This window comes from Cornus florida, unplaced genomic scaffold (genome assembly GCF_030987335.1).
Source record: "Cornus florida cultivar Cherokee Brave unplaced genomic scaffold, ASM3098733v1 CherokeeBrave_3.0.0_Hap2_Chr04, whole genome shotgun sequence".
Lineage (NCBI taxonomy): Eukaryota > Viridiplantae > Streptophyta > Magnoliopsida > Cornales > Cornaceae > Cornus > Cornus florida.
In genome coordinates, this window is record NW_026775574.1 from 100124594 (window position 1) to 100149746 (window position 25153).

The 25153-nt window shown below is 35.4% G+C and overlaps 3 protein-coding genes across 11 annotated transcripts; 2 read left to right on the plus strand and 1 right to left on the minus strand.

Annotated features, from left to right (window-relative positions):
* Nucleotides 1–1192: 1192 nt before the first annotated feature.
* On the plus strand, nucleotides 1193–6498 carry LOC132304187 (uncharacterized). 2 transcript variants are annotated; one of them, XM_059801752.1, is made up of 4 exons: nucleotides 1193–2171; nucleotides 3146–3577; nucleotides 4099–4405; nucleotides 5979–6142. In XM_059801752.1, exons 1-4 carry the CDS (start codon nucleotides 1719–1721, stop codon nucleotides 6017–6019), a joined length of 1233 nt encoding a protein of 410 aa, XP_059657735.1. In that variant the 5' UTR covers nucleotides 1193–1718; the 3' UTR covers nucleotides 6020–6142. The 2 variants fall into 2 exon arrangements, with proteins under 2 accessions (XP_059657735.1, XP_059657734.1); XM_059801751.1 differs by having other exon boundaries at nucleotides 1198–2171; nucleotides 5965–6498.
* An 814-nt stretch (nucleotides 6499–7312) lies between these two features.
* On the minus strand, nucleotides 7313–17423 carry LOC132304188 (cyclin-dependent kinase G-2-like). 7 transcript variants are annotated; one of them, XR_009481533.1, is made up of 9 exons: nucleotides 15148–17422; nucleotides 13979–14114; nucleotides 13761–13849; nucleotides 13453–13564; nucleotides 13225–13331; nucleotides 12733–13118; nucleotides 12479–12553; nucleotides 10456–10567; nucleotides 7313–8761 (listed from the first exon to the last, which is right to left on the minus strand). XR_009481533.1 is itself a non-coding variant. In XM_059801753.1 (6 exons), the coding sequence occupies exons 1-6, from the start codon at nucleotides 16863–16865 to the stop codon at nucleotides 13019–13021; spliced, it is 2262 nt and encodes a 753-aa protein (XP_059657736.1). In that variant the 5' UTR covers nucleotides 16866–17422; the 3' UTR covers nucleotides 12604–13018. The 7 variants fall into 7 exon arrangements, 2 of the variants coding, with proteins under 2 accessions (XP_059657736.1, XP_059657737.1); XR_009481532.1 differs by having other exon boundaries at nucleotides 7313–10354; XR_009481535.1 differs by having other exon boundaries at nucleotides 7313–10567; nucleotides 12798–13118.
* Nucleotides 17424–17888: 465 nt separating this feature from the next.
* LOC132304189 (uncharacterized) lies at nucleotides 17889–23125 on the plus strand. Of its 2 annotated transcripts, XM_059801755.1 has the most exons (11): nucleotides 17889–18184; nucleotides 18774–18856; nucleotides 18941–19076; nucleotides 19401–19894; nucleotides 19976–20023; nucleotides 20206–20380; nucleotides 20915–21027; nucleotides 21131–21227; nucleotides 21357–21576; nucleotides 22000–22153; nucleotides 22460–23125. In XM_059801755.1, the coding sequence occupies exons 1-11, from the start codon at nucleotides 17980–17982 to the stop codon at nucleotides 22871–22873; spliced, it is 2139 nt and encodes a 712-aa protein (XP_059657738.1). In that variant the 5' UTR covers nucleotides 17889–17979; the 3' UTR covers nucleotides 22874–23125. The 2 variants fall into 2 exon arrangements, with proteins under 2 accessions (XP_059657738.1, XP_059657739.1); XM_059801756.1 differs by lacking the exons at nucleotides 20915–21027; nucleotides 21131–21227.
* The last annotated feature ends 2028 nt before the right edge of the window (nucleotides 23126–25153 follow it).

Genomic DNA, 25153 nt, shown 5'->3' on the forward strand with positions numbered 1-25153 from the left:
AATAGAAAAAGGGTAAAAAATATAAGATAAATTACACTGACTTCTCTTGAGATTTGGTTAAATCTCATACAAGTAAAACGTTTCAGATTTATTGCGTTGACCTCCCTTAAGGTTTGAGTGTATGCTCAATAACCTCCGCTCTCCATCAAAACTTATAAAAAAAATTCTTAAAATGACCAAGTTGCCCTCACACTCATTATTTATTTATTTATTTACAATATTATTTTTTATGAAGGGGTAACCGTGGTGGAGAGGAGAGAGAAAGTAATAAGAGGGATGAGATATAAAATTAATTTTTTTAGATTTTATAATATATTTTGTATTATAAAAATATATTACACATAAGGGTATAATTTACTTTTTTATAATCTTAAGAAAGGTTAAAGTAATAAATCTCAAACGTTCTACTCATATGAGATTAGCACAATTCTCATATGAGGTAAATATAATTACCAAAAAGTATATACGGTAACCCACGGGCCTACCTCAAGCCTAAAGGAAAACAATTAAAAACAGCTTAGATCTATAGATTTGATTCTTTATTTTTTAAAAAAATAAAAACAATGTAGAGTAAAAGAAACCCAATAGGAAGAAGAAAAGAATTTTAAAATAATAATGAAAAAAAAAATTATATACTGAAAATTTCTAATATTTTACTTAATAAAATTTTATGAAGAAAATAATTTACAGTATTAATCTTTTCATCAATTGTATACTAATTGAATGACCAATAATAATATATTTTATATTATAATTAATCTAATTCATATTTAATTTGTTAATTTAATAAGTTATTCAATTTTAATAATTAAAAAATTATGAAATTAAATATTCTATTTATGAGATCGAATTGGAATCGTAATTTTAACAAGGAAGGAAGACAGTGGAGTATATGTTGTATGTATGGCCCACACTCCATGTGTGGTAATCCTCACCATTACCATGGTGCATTGGCAAAGGACTGAATCGTCTCTTTCATAGACTAGGTCTAAGATAGCTGGACTCCACCGCGACATAGATTACATCATCACTTCCCTCCAATAAAAAATTGAAATTTAAAGAAGCTTCTAGATTGCTCGCCAACTAAAACTCGGAGCCTCCCGAACCAGAAAAGCCCATCGTATTGCCAGGTCAACAAACAATGAAATCACAGCCGTCCATCATCACACCACCTATCCCCCATCATTGCCATTGAACAATCACCAAATGTAATGATCCCAACGCCCGGAACTCCAACCGGGCTGTCTCTTCAACCCGGTCTCGCTTTTAGCTCCGATTCCGAATCTTTGTCCCCTGTAAGAAAACTCAAACGATCACAGAATTAGGGTTAGGCCTACTATCTGCAAAAGCTGATATTCTGTGACTGCGTGTGTATATAGAATTATAGATACATATATGTTAATACATATATTAGACTCCTATTATAGATACATATAATTGTTTGTTTCAGCTATCATTCGGTAGGACACGAGGGAAAATCTGAGACCATAATCACATACTACGCAACAAACAATATCATACCCTCCTTATTTGTATATCAAACCGTTCATTTCGCATAATCACCCTTCGTAATCAAACCCAACGACTACCTCTCGATCACCTAACGTGCATCAAACTATATATATATTTATATACACATTTTGATTTCATTTCTCTTCTTTTCAAAAACCTCAAATTTGACTAATCGTCTCAATCTACTTCAAATTTAGCTCTCATCAATGGCTGATCCACATGTAGAAACAGAGGAATCGAAACCTCAGGACCAAACCCCTTTGCTCATTGACATAGAACAAACCCAAGAACGCCCAAAAGAAGAAGATTTTGATACACATCTTGATAGGACCCTTCAACGATTGGAATTGTTTCTCACTTTGTTGGGATTCAAGCAATCCTCTGTGTTGAGCTTTGGAGTCTCGTGGGTGAAGTTTTTGCTGATTGGGGTCTCACTCCCGGTTGCTGTTCTAGAGCTCTCCAATTGTTCTGGTTGTGACAAGTACCAAATCAAAGATTTTGAGCTCAATATTGTTGCTTTGCAGGCTTGTTTGGCTGCTGTGTCTCTACTTTGCCTTTCCCACAATTTGAGAAAGTATGGCATTAGGAAATTTCTCTTTGTTGATCGTTACAGTGGCCAAATGGCCCGGTTTCGCGACGTTTACATTCAGAAGATTTCGGTAAGCATTGCCCTGTTCATTGTATTAGTCATGTGTGTGTGTGTGTGTGTGTTTTTGTGTGTGTGGAGTTGGGTTGATGATGATAGGGGATTGAATTAGTTTAGCTGAAGGATATACTAATTGGTTTTCCTTGGGAACTTCTTTTACAGCTGATAAAGAAAACTTAGTTTTTAGTCCGTGGATGTTTTAATTACACATTGAGAGTAGGTGTTGAAATCACAAATACTATTTTTGTTCTTGTATTTGGATCCCTTGTTTGAAAACATTGGTAATGATGAACTAAAAAAAAGAACTTCTTAGCTTATTTCAGTAATTGGAGTTTATGGTCTTTATTATGAATTTTGAATATGAATCAAGTTATATGTCTTATTTTGCTTTCAATTTTTCATATTATATCTGTGAAATAGGTAAAATGTTTAAATGGTTATGAAAGGAAGTGTATCTTATGGTAAGATGGTTGTCTGTTTTCCAAAACTAAGACCAAGAACGGTATAATACCGAACTTAAAGTCTCTGATCATTTTCCCATTTGCAAATTGGAACTCTCAGGTTGCACATTACTCCTATTTGTTTACCAAGCTAGGTTGCAACAATGATTCAACATCTCTAGACCACATATTAGAACTGAATAATTTAAAATTTATATACGCAATGCTGTGCACTCCTCAAGTCATTAGGTCCATATGGTGATAAAGATTAATATAATTCAATATCTTTCCTTGGTTGATATTAATTGCACAGCATCTTTGTTGGCTTTTCATACCTTCGTATTATAATTTATCAGCAACAAATTTTATTTTATCTACCATGATCATGAAGTTTGTTGTGCAATTTGGACAATGTTCTGTGTGATTAGATGTATGGCTTGACATTTTTTACCGCAACATTCCCTGCAATATTGAAGTTGTATGATGCCATTTTTTACGGTTTCATTCCCTGCAATATTGAAGTTGTATGATTATTTTATTTGGGCAGGATTCTGTTCGATTGCTTGTAATGTGGATAGTGCCATGCTTTGTTCTGAAGACTGCACGCGAAGTTGTCCGCATTTTATGTGTCCGTCATGAATCATGGTGGCATTCTTTTGTTATTCTATTAGCTTTGGTTATGTCATGGACTTATTTGGCCACAATCTTTCTATCAGCCTGCATATTGTTCCATTTGGTCTGCAATTTGCAAATTGTCCACTTTGAAGATTACGGGAAGCTCTTGGAAAGAGAATCTGATGTTTTGGTATTTATAGAGGAGCACGCTCGTCTGCGTTATCATCTCTCCAAAATAAGCCATAGGTTCCGAATCTATCTGCTTCTAGCATTCTTGGTTGTAACAGCAAGCCAGTTTGTCACTTTATTCCAAACAACGGGATACAGTGGAATAATAACTTTCGTAAATGGCGGTGACTTTGCAGTAAGTTCATTCCAACATGTTTCTTTTATATGGCCTTCATCATTCATGTATGGTTCTTTTCCTGATTTAAGCTCCATTTGGTGGTTGGTAATAGAAGGCTTCCGGTATGGTTTGCTACGAAAATGGTCTACAAAGCTGCATTCCCTTGGAAGTTATATTTGCCTCCTACTAGTTAAGTTGATGCTACTACTCACAACAGGGAACATGTTGGGATAAGTCCTATCACTTATTGCAATCACCCACCTATAAACTTCTCATATTCTTCGTTTGTTGATATTTCACCTCTAGTGCCCCTACTTTCAAATGATCACAGTCGGCTTGTTTGCTCATTGCCACGTGAAAGTCCACCTTAATGCCTTTGTTTACACATTCGGTTGTCACCGAATAACATTTATAGTAATTAAGTGGGGCACATGAGCCTTTGGATGTCATACTTCGTTGCATCTTTCTCCTAGAATCTAGTTGCTCCTCTCATTTAAGCTTTGAAATTTTTTTTTTTTTTTTTAAATCTGGCGTTTCAGGTGTCCTCCATTGTTCAAGTTGTGGGAATAATTCTTTGCTTAAATGGTGCTGCAAAAATCTCTCATAGAGCCCAAGGCATTGCATCAATCGCGAGTATTTGGCATGCTTCATTAACATGCAGTTCTTCGAATGCATCTCAATTAAGACTGTCAAATAGCGTGGGAAACTTGGAAGCTGCAAGTACATTGGGCTCGTTGTATATACACAATTCAGAAAGTGATTTGGAGTCACTGGATTCTATTGCAATGCCGAGAAATACACAGTTGGCTTCTTATATGTCCTCATACCACAAGAGACAAGCCTTTGGTACGTAAATCAGATCTTACTTTCAGTTTCTTGAATTTTGTTCTTTAATTCCATAATTTCTTCTCTTATATGGATTCAACATATGACCTTGGTAAAGCTTTTCCGTTCCGTAAATGATAATCATATAACATGTTCAGCTTAACCCACAAGCTTGAAAGTAAGCATATGGTGTTTTTGAATCCTAAACCATGGATTATAATATCAAAAACCTCAATTGTGTTTCCTTTCATAATAACAACACATCAAAAACCTACCACACACTTTTCGATGTCTCTCATTGGTCTGCATATCCTTTTAGGACTCCAAGCTTTTTAGAGTGGATTTATACAATGTGACTTCTTGCCCTCAATCTGGAATGCTTACCCTGACATTGTAATCTAGTACACAGTTGGTAGCATTGTAAAAGAAAAGTGATAATTGTAGCATTACAATTCAAAGTAATAAATGGAGAATTAACTTTTATCTATAAAAAATAATAAATAAATAAAAAGCTGGAAACCAACACGACACACTTTGAAAAATGTGTGGCAGAAGGATTGATGGAGATCCTGATGAGCAGCCACATGGTCTACATACTTAGGCTAGGCGCAGAGGATGATTGCGGTTTATTTCATATATTATTACTATTATTACTCTCGTCCCTCCTGTTCTACAACCAGGCGTGTTACAGAGGAGGTTATATAGAGCACGAGGATAGAAACTAAAATATTCTATTATCCTAATTTTACTATTTTATCGGCTCAAATGTACTTAATAAAACAATCAACTATTGATTTATAGGGCACTAAAGAGAAACTAAAATTGTGTGCAACTTTGTCGACTAAAACATGAATATATGATTTTCCTTTTCGCTTGATCTTCAAATAAATGAAGAATGCGTCTTATCCATAATATGTAAGATTTCATGCAGTAAAATGTTATATATGAAGTATGCAACTCCAAATGTGCCTTTAAAGTAGTTAATTCTTAACTCTGTCTTATTAAACGATATGCCTAATTTCTGTTTCTTAAACCCCCCTTTTCAAAAGAATATAATAATAATAATACTCAATTGAATTCAGGTTACTAAGTATGAAATATATTTTTAGTGGTAAAAGCTCGAGCCAATGGTTCAAATTTGAGAGCAACCACTTTGCAAATAATGGTATAGGTAATTCGATGCCGATTCAGACACTCATTGCACTCTGCATCTTCACTTGAAGGAGACGAACACACAATGGTGGCCTTGTATTATATGCTTTTCAACAATGGCTGAATGGATATTCCATTACTAAAATGCGTGGAATCCAATATAAAAAAATTTCATGCATCACTGATTAATTAGTCGGTTGAGTTGACTCAGTTAAATGCTAGATGATGATACAATGAATCAAACTTAATTTGTCATCCCAAATTATTTGAGCTGTTGGTTTTGAAAATAAATGCCCTATGTGGTGATTAGGATGTCACTTCCAAATTAATGGTAACATGTTCGTTTCATTTGATAGTTGCCGGTATAAATTTGTGCTATCCTATATTCATATGAATGTAATGCTTGGTCATTTTGATTGGCTATGCAGTATTGTATTTGCAGACCAATCCGGGGGGGATCACAATATTTGGATGGACCGTTGATCGGGGTCTCATCAGCACAATCTTCTTCATTCAACTCTCGCTGGTACTCTTCGTGCTCGGGAAGACGGTAGTTTTCACTTCTGAGTGAATTTTTTTCCATGATCTTGCTGCTGTCACAAAACATCTTCCCTCCACCACATCAGGACCTATCAATTCGGGTGACTGGTTGAAATCGTTACACACTTCCGGTTCATTTTCAAGTGGTGTGTGAGAGGTCATCATCACTTACAACGTCAATAAGACCGAAAAACATACCACTTCCATCTTCTGACTGCGTCCTGTAATCCACCATTGGAAGTTCACATATTGTATGCTCGTGTGATGTACTTGTGGAAATGTTCATACAGACCGAAAGCACGGAAGAAAGGCACTTCAGTTGATGTGATGCATTGTGTGGGATGCTGCTGTAAAAAAAGTCGGTCCATGTAAAAATTAAATATGTGAAGATGGCTTCACAAATTCATTGTTTTTTATTTTAATTTTGATTATTCTTGAACCTAGTACTGATAAAAATAAAATAAATATATAATATAAAAATTAAAAAAATATTATAGAACTTTCAAAAGCAATATGTTTCGTTTATACGTAGTAATTCATATCAAAATGTGGTGTTGAATAAGCGCAAGAATTGATTCATCGAAAAAAACCAACCTTAGAATAAATGTAAGAAAATAAATCAAAATTGACGCCATAAATAAGTATTGTAATAGTTCCTCTTTCCTCATTTGTAGATTAGAAAACACTAGACTTTGCCATTTAAATATTTTAGTAATTTAGATATTTTAGTAGAGTTCTAGGAAGTAGATCTTAACCATAGAATCCAACGTACCCGTCCATAAGTAGCAGTATATATGCCAATAGGGCTAGAGCTCTTATTTGAAGTCATCTTCATTTTTGTTGATGGCTACAAATATAAAGTCCATTGATTTAGAGAAGAAAGAACACAATGACCAAAATTCAAAAAGTTGTATAAACAACTAATTATATGTTCTCAAACAATCTTCTTCACCATCACACATAATCAAGACAATTTGGAAAGAAACAAAAATTTACAGTAGAACGGATGGAAAATTCTATAGAAAGAATATCATCACTAATACAAAATTCTCATTTAGCTAATTTTTATTTGTACTTTAAAATTAAGTTGGATAAATAAATTTTGAATTTTCATTATAACCTAACCCCACCACATTATAATGTATATTTTACTTTAAAATATTATATATATATCAACTTAGAATTAGAGTAACAGCATCGCATATGATAGGATTATTAATGTAATAGCATCGCATATGATAGGATTATTAATGTAATTAAAAAACAAAGAACAAAATATTGCAGCTAGTCCTCCCTGTTGAACCATGTAAACCAAATGTACAAGAATTGTACTAAAAATAGAGAAGCCACCGTTTGGGAAATAGGCAGGCCAGGCTAGCCCATTGTTTTATAAGGCCTTCTTCCTTCAAAAAATGCGTTAGGCTCTTTTCTTATCATGATTCATATCCATGTGATGGTCATTGTCTCGTTTAGCAGTTAAAACGCTTAAGCATCGGTACCACTAGCCCAAGTTCAAACTTCCGGACAACCACTTCATCAAATCCCAAAGGCTCCCTACTTAAAAACCCCGCAGTGACGGGACCAAAACTGGGTGATGTCCTTTGCAATGGCTTCCAATTTGATTCATTTTTCCTCATTGTTTCTGCCACCAGATCCGAACAATACAACAAAAAGAGAAAACAGAGAACCAAATTGCCAGAACAGAGCCAAATGAAACAATAACATCACACAAGTACTCGAGGATTGATCTCAATGAGCTAAAGGTCCCGAATTAAGCGAGTGTGATCAGGATTTTTTAATCCCAAATAACCTATGGTTAACAGAACCAGCCCATGGTGCAGCCTTGCGTAACTGTTTGCTAATCCAGCAATTGACAGATATTTATTTGCAAAGACAACTAGGAGCCACCATAAATGTACCACATACATTGGAAATCCAATCTTATATGCAAAAAATAATAGTTCCAAATTATGAAATTAAAAAAATAATAACAATTTTACATGTGAAGTAATCAATATTCAACACAAGGGAGGTCAATGTTGCATTGAGAAAAAAATTGCTTATACTTCACGAATTACAATATAGATGGCTTTAAATAATCAGCATAAGGACAAGACTTTTGACAAAAGATAATAATAATACAGTACAGAGGATGCAACTAAATATTTTTTATAGACTATAACTCTGAGTCGAATAAAATGTATGTCTAACTATGCACCACATGAACTTAACAGTATAAATATGTATCATTATGTTGACCTAGCCTTCAACACAATGAAAATCGTAGGGACAATTCGTGGGTTTTGTGCATAATATACGGGCTTAATTTGATGTACATCAAATATGAGTATTTCGAAATCGATTTTAACCAAATAACGAAATTCAATAATTCATACTACTTGAAGCACCCCTAAAATTTCTTGACACAAGGGCACACCATAGTGTGGATCAATGATGTTGGGAACTTAAACCATCTTTCATGATCAGACAAAACAGTGCACCCCTTAGATAAAGCTAATAAGCTATTATGTATCTCACAAAGGGCATGTCAGAGTGAAGTTGGAGATCAAATAAAACCAATGCTGAACAAAGTTTTTCAAGTAGTTAATCCAAATTCTCACATAAAAATCCGCGATATCAGCTATTTGGTGTCAATGAAGCCTCCTTCACCATTCTGCTTTTACACTAAAGCAAGCCATATAAATACAAAAGAAAGGTTAAGAGCAGTGCATCACTTCCAGAGTTGAGGGAAAAACCAATTGCATGGAAGGGCTGCATACAAACACTAGGACTTGCAGGACACAGAACCACAATGAAAAGGTATGGTAAGTAGTACAAAAATAACAACATTATCACGCCAACAAACCAAAGATAACAGCTTAAATAGCTAAGACTTTTGCATATACTTGGAACTCGTGAGATTAAAAAGGAAGAAAGAAAAGAATAGAAAATTCCAGAGGTCATATGAGCCCTTCCACGAATAGGCTCGTTCAAAAATGAAAAAATATACATCCCTTCAGGCAGCACTCATTTGAGCCCTCCCACAAATAGATTAGTTGTCAAATGAAAATCCCTCCCTCCGTCCGACCATTGGTCATATATGAGCCATCTCACATAAAGATTAGATGAAAAAAATAAAAAAAATCATCCCTCCCACCCTCTCTCCCTCCCATAATATAACTACAATCTGGAATATCATTGCATCATATCTGAAATTGGGAATCAGGGATTAATAGAATGGCCAGGTTTGGTGGACAAGCTCAATTCCAGGCATGAAACCTAAAACCCAAGCCCAGCCTAACCTGATTTTCACTCCAAGCATCCCAACCAAGCCTAACTCATGTTTAAATTTTTAAAAATGGGTTGAGCTTGGATTATAAGAATCAGACTAAAAATTGGGTTAATCTGAGGTTAGCCTCGAGATGGGTTTAAAAACTGAATTTAAATACATAAAGATTATAACTGAACACTCAAAATTTTAATTTTCCAAAGGAATAATAAACAAGGAGGAAAAATGACTAAGAAAAAGGATCTTCACGATTATGAAAATATATTATAATAAATAAATTTGTAAATATATAAATAGTCAAGTCAGAATTGGGGTTAAACTCATTTGTACCATTCAGGTTTGGTTCAGGGTGGTGACACCTCAACCTGAGCCTAGCTAACCCAAATCAAGTTTTAATTGGAAATTTTCACACCAAGCCCAATCTAAGCAAAAAATGGTTGCCCATGAAACAACGGCTTGGGCTTGGGCTAGGTTTGAGTTCAAGCTGCCCAGCCCAAGTTGCACCCATGAAAAACATTTCACTTTTATCTTTTTCCCGCTAAAAGCAATGGTCTTAGAGCCCCTAGGCCCCTCTAACAGTAAAGTTAAGAGATGATCTTGGTACCACCTGGATGCACTACAATGCATTTTGTGAAGTCAAATCATATTAAGAGCAAAGCTATTAAATCACATGTAACATTTAATAAATTTGATATCATTTCAAAAATGTATTATAAAAAAAATAAAAATAAAGAACCTATTCCATTGCTCCTCCAACCAATTTCACATAAAATTGTAAAAGCATTTGGCGTGCATGTTTTGCGATCTTCAATTAGAAATCAATGGCAAAAAAGTGGTCTATAGTAAAATTTTGAAACTTAAAATTGTGCAGTCAAGAGGGGAATTGATAAGCCATTTCTTATTCCTTCCACACATTCGAGTGCATTAAAATTTTCTTTTGAATATAAATGGTTGCATTACTAATGCAAGACATTAAATGCAATTATACCCTGACAGAGTTCCGAAGAATAAAAAGGAAAGTTAGAAGAGAAACAAATGAAAATCATATTAATTAATGTACATTATAACAAAACCAAGGGTTGTATGGTACCTCTATTGAGCGTGAAGGGACAAAATCAGTTTCTGAAGAACTGAAAACACAATTGGAAATTCTAAATATTCCAGGATGTGCAGGAAACCTCCTCAACCTGCTTGCTCTGATACTGCAGTGGCATTTGCAGACAAATGTCATAAAAGCTCCACAGGCTGTAACTATTAAAAGCTTAAATCTTTTCACACCACAAATACAAAACAAACTAACAGAAGGACAACAATAACAGAATCATATTTTCTTCTCATGAATTCTTATAAGGTTATTGTATGAGGAGTGATAACACTCGATTGGGAGATTTAACATATTTAAGTTTGAACGGACCAACATAACAGCTCAAATATACATAAAAGATATCATGAATGAAGACATTCTTTCACTAACAAGAAGATTGTCAATAAGATGCCAATAACTGATTACTATTTTTAATTAATTTGGTAAGAATCGAATTCATACAATTATGTAAAAACCTGAACCCAAGCCACAACATTAGAGGGACAATATAAATGAACTACTGTGTTCATACAGTTAAATATGTACTACTTCAAACATGGAGTGATATCAATACCATTTTAAGGAGTCTGTCCACAGGGATGTATTGACTGTGTTTCTGATTGAAAACCCTAGCTTATAAGTTAATCAGCCTCATTGTGGATAATCTGGTGTAAACAAAGGAAACTTTGGTTGTGACAAGTTAATTAACTAACAAGCAGTGGCCAAGCCTAAGATGTCCATCAAATAAACTTATTCATCTTAGTTTGCATATGTGATTCTTTACAAGTTCATCATCTTAAAAGGGGCCATTACATTCAGTTGATTTTACATTTTCCGGTAAGGAAGCTAATAGCCACATATGAAAGAAATGATTTCGGAAAATCTAGAAACTGATCCCGTCGTATGAGCTTCGTCATTTTCTTTACAAGTCCCAGTCAATAATAAAGAATTCACACTTCTATATACAATGAAAAACACATTAAGAATCTCAATTTCCAAAAAGTTCCCCAACCACCACCACCCAACTTTTATTTTGTTTTATAAAAAGTGCCTTCTCCATTCGATTGATTAAATGATTGCCTCTGTAGTTCAAGTAACAATATATATATATATAATATTATATCACTTAAGGTGCCTTTTCAGTGGTCACTTAATACTCATCGAAAATAAATATTAAAAGAGTGCTAAGTACCCCTACAACACATGAAACATGGACCTAAGACGGATCCAAGATGTCTAATTGGCAATGCACCTAACAAGTATATCCGATAATTTATAAAAGTATATATTCGAAACAAATGAAGTCTCATATTGAACACTCAATAGTACATGTTAAAAATAAAAAAATAAAAAATAAATAATTGCCCTAAATTATAAAAGAAACATATTAAATAAAAATTTGTGAATATTTATTTAGCCATCTATGTATCCTTATGTTTTCATGTAGAGATACCAAATAGTTGAGGAAAGGCTTTATTAAGTTTAGTAGAGTTTTTCTACCCTAATGTTTGACACTTAATGGAGGCCAAACAAATAATCCTTACCTTGTATACATATATCCAAGTCCATATAACAAAGTCTCAAAATCAATAATTGAAGAGGCATTTGGATCTTTAATAAATTATGCAACACAGAGAACATCTTTAAAGAGACTCCAACTCGAGTTAAAGAGAGAGAGAAGTGTGTCCGTGTGCAGGTGTGCGCGCATGAGAGAGAGAGTGAGCAGTTAGCCTTATTTTCTAAGTCAATGTTATTATCTATTAGTTGATCTTAACACAACAATCAGCATTGCTCCTCTAATGACGAGATTATCTCTTGTATCATCATTCATTTCCTCCCCCATGGTGCCAAGATGTTGTACAAGTAGTATGACGTCAGAAAAAGACGCAGAGCAAAGCATAATTAAGCCTCTAACAAGTATCTAAGCATGCTTATATTATAATATATGTAATGGAGACATATTCTACATGGATAAAAAGCAAATTCTTGATCCAAGATTACATTCCACATATGGCAAATTTATTATTACCTTCAAAGTGCAATAGTTTCTGTCAAATTCGTCATCAATGAAAAGCTAAGAATGCCCTCTCCACATTACACCAACCTTCTCTTGCAAACACAATATGAAGATTAAAAAGGATAGAACAGATAGTATGCAGTAAATTCATACTCTTCTGGTATTCAAAACCAACTTTTAAAGTAATTGTTTACAATATGACAATGGAAATATGTTACACAATTTTCGACTAAACAGTTTCTGAAAAAAAGGCCATTATGCCACACCTTGTGATGCATTCAGTGTCACTATGCATTTCTATATAATGGCCAAAGATGAGAACAAAGTCAACCTGCAAGAAATCGGGCTGGCATGCAGTAAGAAAGGAAAAAAATCCGTTTCTCGACCATATCATCAAGGGTGCCTGCTAAAAAACAGCACGAATGATCGTCTTGCAAACAAATTTCACAATTTCTTCTCAACACACGGCCCTCACCTCACTATGTCAGTTTGTGAGTACTGTAGAAACTGAAGCATAAAGATCAAATGCATCTAGGCACCAATAAAATTCTCTTAGCCAAACAAACCACCTGTCCCTAATTCCGCTTGCTGCAACTCCTTCCGACGTTGCTCTTCCAGAGGATCTGGACTCTTCACTATCCTTCGCATTCGTCTAACAATCACGTAAACAAAATGTCAGTTTTTTTTCACAAATCCAAATATACAACTAAAATTTATTCATCGTTCCGGCAACTCCTGATTTGTAAAGTTAAATATACCTGTCTTGTGCATGTTGAGCGGGAAAAGTAGGCATAAAATCTTTAGACTTGGGAAGAGGAATCTCGCGGAACCACTCATGGTTAAGAGCAGCCTCAGCTGTTACCCGCTGCACATTTGCCACAGGCCCCCATAATTAGCTTTACTAAATTTTTTAAAAATAAAAACAATGATAACATTTGTGTATGACTTATCAAAAATATATATGATAAACAATTAGTATAAATTACCTTCTCAGGGTCATAAGTTAGAAGCTTGTTCAATAAGTCAAATCCAGAATCAGAGAGAACTGGAGAGCCGGTAAAAGATGTAGCAGGGAATTTTCTACGCAATAGATTATACCTGACACGAATAAGTCACTGGTTAATAGAAACATGATATATTTGTTGTATAACTGAAACTGTCACCAATGGAGGCCAGAAAGCCAGACCAGAATCACCCAAAGCTGGAAGCCTGGGAAAACAGTGCGAAAAATAAGAAAACATGAATGTACAATCAACTTAGTTGAAAATTGGATTTACAGAAAACATATACTTACTGATGCTTGCAAAACTTCACCTTGACTCCAGGAAGCTTAGAGAACCCAGGCCAAATTGTCTCATTTGGCGTGCCAAGGGTTCTGAATATCTGCAGTTGTGGAAAACCGATAAGAAACTAATTAGACCAAATTAAGTAAAATAAATAACATTAATTCAGAACTTGCACTTGAGTATCAATAGGTACTGAAGGGAGGTCAAGTCAACTAACTAATTTTACCTTGTCAAGCTGTTCAAACTCTGCTTTCCCGTTGAAGAGTGGTTCCTTCGATAACAGTTCAGCCATAATACAACCCAGTGACCACATATCGATTGCCATTGAATATTGTTTTGCTCCCAACAGAAGCTCGGGTGCCCTGTAAAAAAAGAAATAAAATAACTAAATCATTTTTTCCCAGAGAAAAATATAATCACATATCATATTAAGAGAACATATAAAATAGAGTGAATTAAATACTTAGGCTTCGTTTGGATTGAGTGATTTGGAAAGACAAGAAAATAAAGGATACTGAAAATCGTGTTTGGATAGCTATCCCTCCAAATCCATCATGCGCTATCCTCCCAAAAACGAGAAGATTTGGAGGGAAAGGATAGTGAGTAAGTAGTATTTTCATAATCCCGAAACTACCCTCTTATAACATTTGACTGTCATAACATTTTATAAAAAGGTTATGATAGTAATTTAATTCTTATCCTTTCTTTTCTTTTCTCTCCTCTATCTTTTCCAAACAAGAATACTATCATTCCATTTCTTTTCTCTCGTAATTTATCCAAACATGAATAAAGGTTATTGCTATCCTTTATTTTCTTTTATTTTCTCTTTATAACTAATGCTATCCTTTCTTTTCTTTTCTCTCATGTTTATCCAAACAAAGCCTTAAGGAAGTCTAATACAGCCAATGTAAAGTAAGCAGACAAACAATGATAGCGATGATGAAGTAACACTCCATGCTACTAGAATTTACATGATTATAAATTATCATTTACATAATTTAACCATTCTAATCAACATCTGCCTGCGAAGTTGTGTGCTTCAAACATCAGCACAGCTAAAAGAATTTCAAAAAGAAAACCTATCCTGCATGATTAACAACTTGACAACAAAAACAGCACTGGAACGTGGAATGCATCAACTGAGAGTACACAGTTAACTTCCAATAACCCTAACATACACAAGTAAATGCACTCACAAAGCAATGTTGTGAAGAAGCACCAAAAATTCCAGTTAACCAGATACACAAAATCAATTAAAATAGAGAGAGAGAGAAAGAGAGAGAGAGAGATGAGATGAAACTTGCAAAAAACAGCATGGAATAAACAAACAACAAAACGAAAGCATAATTATGTAAAACGTAAGTGAAGAAAATGCGCAAATAAAGTGAAGCTGACCTGTACCAAAGAGTAACAACCAAATGAGTATATGGTTTCAATGGGCTTCCATATTGACGAGCCAAACCAAAGTCACAAATCTTCAACTCACCCCTATTATTTAAAAGCAGATTTGATGTCTTCAAATCCCGGTGAAGCACCCAGTTATCATGAAGATACTTGACACCCTCCAATAGCTGAAGCATTAGGCATTTAACTTCACTCTGACTAAATGGCTGTTTCATCGTATCCATGAGTCCCTTGAGATCATGTTCCATGTATTCCATTACCATAAAAATACTATCAAGATTACTCCCCACTACAACTTCTTTAACATCGACAACTGATGGATGATGAAAAGAAAGAAGTATGTTTATTTCCCTCAGAGAGGTCATCGGAAAACCTTCTCTTTCTTTCTCCATCTTTACCTTCTTCAATGCAACAATTTCTCCTGTTTTCTTATCTCTTGCTCTGTACACGACCCCATAAGTGCCTTCATTTATCCTGTTCAGTCTCTCAAACTCTTCAACACTTCTACACCCCTGAAGCATGTTTACACTTCTTTGTAGGGGGGCAGCAGCCTCTGGCGTATCAAGGGAACCACGTTCATCCTCAGAATCTGCATCTGAGTAGCTAACACTAGTACCATTGTTATAGCGTTCCTCGTCTATCTCCATGTAGTCATCAGTGTCCAAATCATTGTCAGGGTAATCATCTCCTCTAGATGACCTAACACGGACACCTCCTTCTTCAGATTCAGATGACCTCACTGTAGTTCCTTCAGAGCCTTCTCTCTTAACCTCCCCAAGCTCAGGACTCGGTGATTTATTCTGTAACCTGGTTTCAACTAACTCAGAAAGAGGCGTCTTCTTCCTCTTCTTGGGCATTTTTTCATCATCTGAAAATTCACCTCGAACAGCAGGTGAATTGACATCATCTGCCCAACGAGAGGCTGATATATTCCGCATCAGTGGATATTCTTCATCTCCTAGTTCTTCTGCTTTGTGATAATTACCCCAGCGCTGCTCCCCAGGCGAAGAAGAATATAAACCTAGTGGAGATTCAGATGGAGCAGATACATGTGATCCAAATGCCAAAGTAGGCTCAACCGGTGAAGCTTCTGAGGATGGAAGCTTACCATTTTCCAAGGAAGAAAATTCTACACCCTTGTCCAGAATAACATTTGATGACTGCCGGTAGGACCTAGGCAGCGATGGCGGAGGACGAAAGGTAGTAGCTACCGGGGCAATTCTACTCTCAGATGAATTGCTCGTGTCCTTAGCATCTCTGTCCCAAACAATTGGAGAAAACTTCCTCTTCTTACTCTCCATATGTGACCGAGTCCCATTCTCTAACTTATCAACCTCATTATCTTCAACATGTGATTCTATATCAATGGCCTCATCAGACCCACTTTCACTCGACAATTCACCAGGCTCTCGGTCCTCAGCTCTAACTGCACCGTCACCACTGCTCCCTGAATTACTCCTACTTGAAGACAAGTGGTACCCATCATTTATGACTTCCCTCTCTTTAATATCCTTCTGTCTAACCCTAACCCTAACCCTGGCACCCATACCCCGGTCACCTATCTGATCCCTCTCATAATCAAGTCCACCGTTCCTAATCCGATCATATTCTCCCCTAGAATAAGCAAAAACCCGCCTTGACACCTCAAATTCGGACTCACGGACTCTGGATTCGTTATTGCTAAAATTCCCACGTCTTCCTGCCGCCATAAATATGAAAACCTAACAATCCAATTGCCCGTACAAAAAATCTTTGCTTATCAAATTAAACAATAACCCTAAATTATCACCAATCCAACTCCACCAATTCAGATCAAAATTTCAAACCCAATATTCAGAGCTAAAAAAAATCCAACACCCTAAATTGAATCAATCGCAGATCTGAGGACTATATGAAACTAAAAAGTGAAACTGCGTATACCTGTTCAAAGATATTCACTTTCCGTGGTGGAGATGATCCAAATTTTACAGAGGGACTCGAAATCGAAATCCTAATAATCGAACACAATCGAAGAATTGAAACTGAAATGGAAAACCTATAAAATTGTTGACAGTTGTTGGTGTCTCTGTCACGCGAGATTCAAAGGACTTACCGATTGAAAAGATGCGATTGTAGAGAGAGAAAGATAGAGACAGAGATAGAGCGAGTGTCCTCAAATCCGCTATCCCCAACTCCGCCAGTATCTACCAGAAAAGCGAAGTCGCGACCGCATACGCTTCTAAATTGTTTTGTACTTCTGTGTGCGCCAAAGGATTACTTTGATTTTCCTTTTCCTCTTTTTAATTTTTTTTAAGTAAGTTTTTTTTTTTTTTTTTTTTTTTTTTTTTTTTTCAGGGCTCTAAATCATTAATAGTTGTATCTTTACATAATTTATATAATAATTTCATATCATTTACATAATAATTAAATTATATTATAATTTAATTTTATAATGTAACGTATTACAGCGATAAAAAATATCCAAATTTCAAGGCGTTAAAAAATTTCAATATTTTGAAAACACTAATTACAATTGGAAATCAGCACAACTCACTAATCAATATGATGCATTTTAGTTTGATCCATAAAACTAAAATGATATAATTTCAACCAAATATCCATTACTTTTTACTTATTTTTTATATGGACGGCTAGGATGAAAGATTGAAATCCAAAGGTTCATAGTGCAAAATCCCGGAACGACGTCGCTCTAACAGAAAAATACATTTTATTTTTTTATTTTAATGTTTTTTGGTTATGGAGAAGTATAACCAGTATAATTTGCTTCAATTTTCTTGAAGTAACCTTCAATGGTCGACCTCCGAACACGTCCTTCCTTCTCCGATGAGGCTGTTAGGGTTTACGAGGAGGTTCGATGGAAACTACACTATCAAAACCCTAGTCAATTCACACTTGTTCGAGTCCTCGCGAAAAAGGGCTTTACATTCAGACTCCAACTACTTCAACGGCCACGATTCGATCTTGCCGGTTCTGATCGTCGGTGCTGGCCCTGTTGGACTCGTTCTCTCTATACTCCTCACCAAATTAGGTATTCTTCGAACCCCTTTTTGCGTTTTTGGCCAAACTCGTATACTTTGTTTGGTTGCTGAGAAAATGTAGGAGTAGGAAAGGAAAATTAATGCTCCAAAGCATAAAACTATATTTACAACCCGTACTTGATATTGGATCCGGAATTTCCATCTTTTTTTTTCCTTGTATTTTTCTCGAAGATCCATGTGAGCTATTAGCCTATTATGGTTCATTGTTTACTCTGCTTCACTGTTTTGTAAACTATATCATACACACACATATATAGTGGTTTTTAGTTTGCTCTTAGAGTTTCAGAAGACCTCGTGTAGTTGAGCTTGCCTGTTATTTTCCTTGCTAACAAGATTCAATTTAACAGCTGGTTTCATGATTTATCTTATTGGTAATGAAACTTGCAACACTCAGGACTTGTGTTTATAACTGCTGCAAATTTATAGTGTTCAGCTCTTTCTTTCTCTCTGATATGTCAATGCACATACTTCAGTCAATTTCTTTTTCTTCTTTCTGATTTTGTTGTTTTGGATTTTCTATCATTTGGGTGAAGTTGGAGTCAGTGTTTCGTATCACTTTTGCTTCATGCCCTTTTGTAGGGATCAAATGTGGAGTTTTGGAGAAAAGCAAGACCTTTTCTAATCATCCACAAGCACATTTTATCAACAATCGGTCTATGGAGGTTGTTTTTCCTGATGATGCAAAATGCTGCTTGATAAAATTCTAAATTCACTTGCGGTAGTTTTAACGTAGAGTTCCTTGTCAGGTGTTCCGCAAATTGGATGGACTGGCAGAGGAGATCCAAAAGTCCCAACCACCAGTAGATTTGTGGAGAAAATTTATATACTGCACGTCACTCTCTGGTTCTATCCTCGGGTCAGTAGACCATATGCAACCTCAAGGTGTGATTAATCTCTTTGACGTTCCAAAATAATCACTTAGAAGGCAGCTTTTCTTAAGCTTGTTCTTCGACACTCTTCAGTCTTGCTCATAGGACTAAAGAGACTAGATTTTTTTATAAGTAGGAATGAAGAGACTAGATGATTGAGCAATTTTATTATTTTGTGTAAATGGGGATATTTCTTTAACTGTAACCAAGTTTTAGGTGTGTTTAATTTACTTGTAGCCTGACTTGTAAGACAGCAAAAGATATTTCCTAATTTGCTTACTTGTGATTGTGATATCTTGATTCAAAATTAATCAGCCTCATATTTCATCAACTACAGATTTTGAGAAAGTTGTTAGCCCAGTCTCTGTTGCGCACTTCTCACAGTACAAACTAACCAGGTTACTACTAAAGCAGCTTGAAAACCTCAACTTCCATGTTCATACTTATGAAGGGTCCAAAGGTTTCAATCATGGGCCCATCAGAGAAAGGGAGATATTAATTGGGCATGATTGTGTATCTATTGATGCCACTGATCGTAGTGTTACTGTGACTGCATCTTTTCTGAAGGAAGGAAAGTATGTGGAGAAAAACATCGAGTGTGGTATCCTTGTTGGTTGTGATGGTGCTGGAAGTACAGTGAGAAAGCTTGCTGGAATTGATTTGACAGGTGAAAAGGACTTGCAAAAGCTTGTCAGTGTCCATTTTGTGAGCCGAGACCTTGGGTGGTACCTACTCACTGAGAGACCTGGAATGCTATTTTTTATTTTTAATACTGAAGCTATAGGGGTTCTAGTTGCTCATGATCTCAAGGAAGGAGAATTTGTATTTCAGGTAATACAACCTTTGGATATCTGACATGACTATCAGATGCACCGTAGAATTACAATCCGATAACTATTTGTCATCTTGCAGATACCATACTATCCACCTCAGCAGAAGCTTGAGGATTTCAACTCTCAGGTATATTCCTTTCTTCAGAATGGTGGAGATAGCTTGAGGTTTCCTGCTAGATTTAAGTTGAGAGAATGAGATTTCATTAATGCTATTTGTGCTCTTCAACGGAAAAAAACACATGAGATATAGAGAACTTAGAATTTGTAATGCTTTGTAATTGTTCTCTTAGACGGTTCATATTGTTGTAGATGTGTGAGAGGCTAATCATCAAATTGGTTGGCCGAGAGCTTGCAGACATAGATGTGATTGATATAAAGCAATGGGTGATGCATGCCGAAGTCGCTGAGAAATTTGTGTCCTTTGACAACAGGATAATTCTTGCTGGTGATGCCGCTCATCGTTTTCCTCCAGCTGGTGGTTTTGGTATGTAATTTGTTTGTGAAATCAGAAGAAATTTGCTTTGTGATGAAAATTTGTTACATGCACAGAAACTTTTGGCAATTTTGTGGATGATGGTACTTTATAGGTACACAGAGGGATGGGTGGTTGAAACTTGAATCAGTGCCACTTCATCATAAAATTTAACTTTTTCTGACAATGATTGGGATGGGAAGAGTTCTTCCCCTGTTGTCTGGCACATCTGTCACCCTTGCGTTGTTCTGGATGTATGTATATGTCCCTCACTTAGAGAACCCGGTAGATTGAAATTGCCTCAGACAATCTTTATACAAGCCGTACATTAGGGCATACAGCATGGGGAAGTATCTCTAGATTTGATTTTCAAACTACTGAATCGGGAGGACTTTTTTACGGGAAACCTTGTAGGTGGGACACAAAAAGGGGTCCATAGCCTGGTTCTTGGCATTCAATAATGTGGGTCAATAAAGGATGCTTCTTACTTCTGTGCCAATATGAAGGAGAAGTGATCATCTTAAAATCCTAACATAATTTATGCAGGAATGAATACTGGCATCCAGGATGCTCATAATCTTGCCTGGAAATTGGCTGCTGTAGTAAAGGGTATTGCTCCATATTCGATTCTCCGCACTTACGAAATGGAGCGTAAGCCGGTACTAGTTTTTGTTAAGATAATTTGTATTCTCTGTATTGTCCCCTTGCACTTTTATTTTCAAGTCCGATGAATCCTTAAACCTCCCATTTATGACCAACCAGATTGCTATTTTTAATACGGCACTTAGTGTTGAGAATTTCAGAGCAGCCATGGCGGTTCCAGCAGCACTTGGTCTTGATCCATCCGTTGCAAACTCAGGTTAACTAACACAATTCTATGCTTCCCTTTTTAACATTTACAAATCTTATGATTTTATCATTTCACAAGCATTTATATGGCTTACTTGTTAGTGACACGATCCATTATTTTGTTTTTTAAATTTGGCAGTACATCGGGTTATTAATAGTGGGGTTGGTTCCATATTGCCATCTGAACTGCAGAGGGCAATTTTAGATGGAATTTTCACCCTAGGTCGTGCACAGCTCTCAGATTCTGTTCTGAATGAAAAGAATCCACTTGGATCTTTGAGACTTGCTAGACTGAGGCGTATATTTGAAGGAGGACAGAGCCTTCAACTCCAGTTCCCTGCTGAGGATCTTGGTTTCAGGTATTGCCATTATGTTATTTGTTAACTACAGCTCTAGAATTGTTCTTTTGACTCATTTCTTGACCTTCTGCGAATTTCAAAGTTGGTTGAGTCAATGAAATTCTCAGCCTATTGTGGCATAGTTAATGTTGGAGCCTTATGCAACATGTCGATATTATTGACAAATTGGAAAACAAAACATCAACTCATGCTGATTGTTAAGTGTGACAAACTTGAAGATTTGATCATGGCTTATCTGTTATTCAACTTAGCCATTTTCTATGATAAATTTATCTAAAGTAATGATTTGTAGATTTCTTACGCTATTTGCTTTAAATTATACAGTCAGTTTGGGGTTCAGGAGAAATGATTTAATTATGAGAAATTATTAATCCAATTCAGGGAGTTCTGAATACCTATTTAACTGTTAGCCATGTATGTTAGGTACATTCAAGGGGCAATCGTTCCTGACAGTGAAAGTGTCTCAAATGCACCAGAAACACCTACTGGTCGCAGGCGGGACTATGTTCCCCGTGCAGATCCAGGATCAAGGCTGCCTCATATGAATGTTAGGGTATTATCAAAACCATCAAGTGAGGTAAGCCTGTGTATGGTTTTTGTATTTGTTTTGTGGCATGTGCACATTGTGTTTTATGTGGGAGGGTGGTAATTAGATATGGTGCTTTCACACCCCTAAACGTCAGCCATGCATGTGTATGCTTATGAGCTGTGACTATGGAATACAGGGAACCTTTGTACAGTTGCTCATGCAGCCACTGTTAACTTGGGATTACTGGTTTTATGATCCCAAACGCCATCTTGTCCATCAAGAAGGCATGGGAACTTCTTAATGATGGATTATTTTGTTTTTGTTTGATTTACCGTAAAAAAATTATTCTTGTAGGAGACATTTTCTACGCTGGATCTTGTATGTGGAGATAAAATTGAGTTTCTTCTTATCGTAGCACCATTGGAGGAGTCATATCATCTAGCTCATGCTGCATTCAACGCGGCGGAGAAATTCAAAGTCTCTGTCAGGGTGTGTATAATGTGGCCAGATGGTACCGATTGTGGGGTTGTAGGAAGTAAGACAGAATTGATACCTTGGGAGAATTACATAGATGTCAAGGAAGTTAAGCAGGCATCGACTTCATTGTCGTGGTGGGATACCTGTCAGATGACAGACAGAGGAGCTATTCTAGTTAGGCCTGATGAGCACATTGCTTGGCGTGCGAATTCCAGAGTTACTGGTGATCTTAATTTGGAGATGAAAAATGTTTTTTCTGCTGTGCTAGGATTGTATTCAATTCACATATGAGGAATTATATTCATACTATTGGTGATAAAGGTATTTTAAGAGGGAGAACTTTATTGGTTGCATCTCATGAAGAAACCTACAAGATATTCTGGTTAGTGGTACGGTGGCCTGAAAAACAGAATCTTTCTCCCCGCAAAGAATTCCCACGATGTTTTGGGGTTTTTGGGAGACTCGTACTCTTTACCTTTTGCTTTGAAAAGTACGGAGATACCACTAGGTACCATGCTTTGGTGCTCTTTCTGGTTTTTTGTCTTTTTTTTCTACTCTCTCTCTCTATATAGATATATATATATATATTTTTTAACATGGATTTCTACCTTCATTTTAAGTTTTTGTGTAGACACTTTTTTGCAGAGTTTTCTTTACGGTTGACTTCCATGTACTTCAATTTTTTTTAGTGGAAGCTGTAGAATATCTTGGTCCTTAGACATGGCCCTGATTTGGGTGAAATAAATGAACAAAAATAATCCCTTTGCAATTTGTGTTCGATTCTTTCCCCCCTTAATTTTCACTCTGCTGATAATTCCAAAATAACCGGCACATTAACAATCGATATTCAAGTTAATGCACCTCATGATCACTTGATACACAACTTCTAAAATTTGTTTCAACATGTTGTTTTCAATCTTTAATAGCTCGGTCCACACGACATCATCTCATCAAGGTCTATTCGTCAATTGGTTAACATAGTAGCAGTCTTTTGAGATTTACGAAAGAATCTCTCATTCTGTAACAATTATTGTGCATATTTCTTTAGAGTACTCTAATAGTTTTTGGAATATTTGTATATTTCTTACTGACAAATTATAGAAGATTTATTTCCTGTTCTTCTATTTGGAGAGCTCTTCTTCTATATATATAGACATACAATAGGATTGTTATCCATGTCAAGCTACTAGTAACATAAGAGTGTTTCTCTTCAGCGTCCAACCAATTTTGCAGCATTAATACAATCATATTTTACAATTTTGCAAGTAGACCTCATCTAATAGATTCTGACCCAATGGAATGAAATGCTCCAACCTATCAACTACTTTTTTTCAACAGATTTTTCTTTTCCATCATAAATTTGATACTTTAATTAGTAATTTGAAGGCAGTAGTTGATTACTTCAAATTCAACAATGCTTACTGATTTTTTTTTTAAAAAAAATTGTTTTAAAGAATTCTTCATCAGAATTTCAATTGTAATAATGACTTACTAAATTTTTTATAAAAAATATATAATTGTCCCCACTAAATTGTCATTTATATAATATATCTTCTTCTTTTTTTCATTTGTATAATATATATGTATTTTTTATTACGTTAGTGTGATAAAATAAATAATAATAATAATTGAAATGGAGGAATGAACAACTTTTAATTAAAATATCAATTAAAATTAAAATTATCTTCTTTATAATGATGAGTCAGTCCTTTATACACGTGAATTAAGCAAGCACAAAAATATCAAACACCTTGAAAAACTTCAATCAATTAATATAGACCAGAGAAATTCAATAATATAGAAGTAAATTTGATATCGGGTGATCTGCAGTTTTCACATACAACATGATCTCTGGAAATGCTCCGAGTGTTCTTTGCTCTAAGATCCATAGCTAATGGGCGAATACCACTCCAAGCACAAAGAACATCTGTGCGCCTTACCTAAATTATTCTGTCATACTTTTGATTTAATGTTTTGTGTGTATATATAAATATATATATATATATATATTTGGTTGATTTTACTCATCTATATACTGAGATGTGGGAAAATTGCACATTATTCATTGTTTTTGAAATTGGTAAGAACATATATATTTTTTTCTTGGCGAAAAAAATCACAGCCATTTGTCCCCAGAGGGACTAATATCCTCAACTTTCACTATAACAATAATAATGTCACAGCTCACAAATAAAAACCATTTTAATTCACCCAGTCGTTTGTGACTAGCGAGCATTTGTAACATAACTCTTAAAGTATACTAACTCTTAATTGGGTTACTCTTTTTATCAAATTGTGCAAAATAAAAATCTTAATTAGGTTGGAAATTAATAATGAAAATGACTTGAAAAGCATATCATACCAATTTATCACCTCAATTTGTATATATATATATATATATATATATATACCAATTTATCACCTCAATTTGTATATATATTTTGTGGTGAATGTTATGTTAGGTTCGGCCTAAACCCAACTTGAACAAAGTGAACACTGGTTGGATTGGTTTAGACTTTTGGGTACCTCAATCTTTTAAAATATTATTGGGTATTAAACATAGTGAATCGA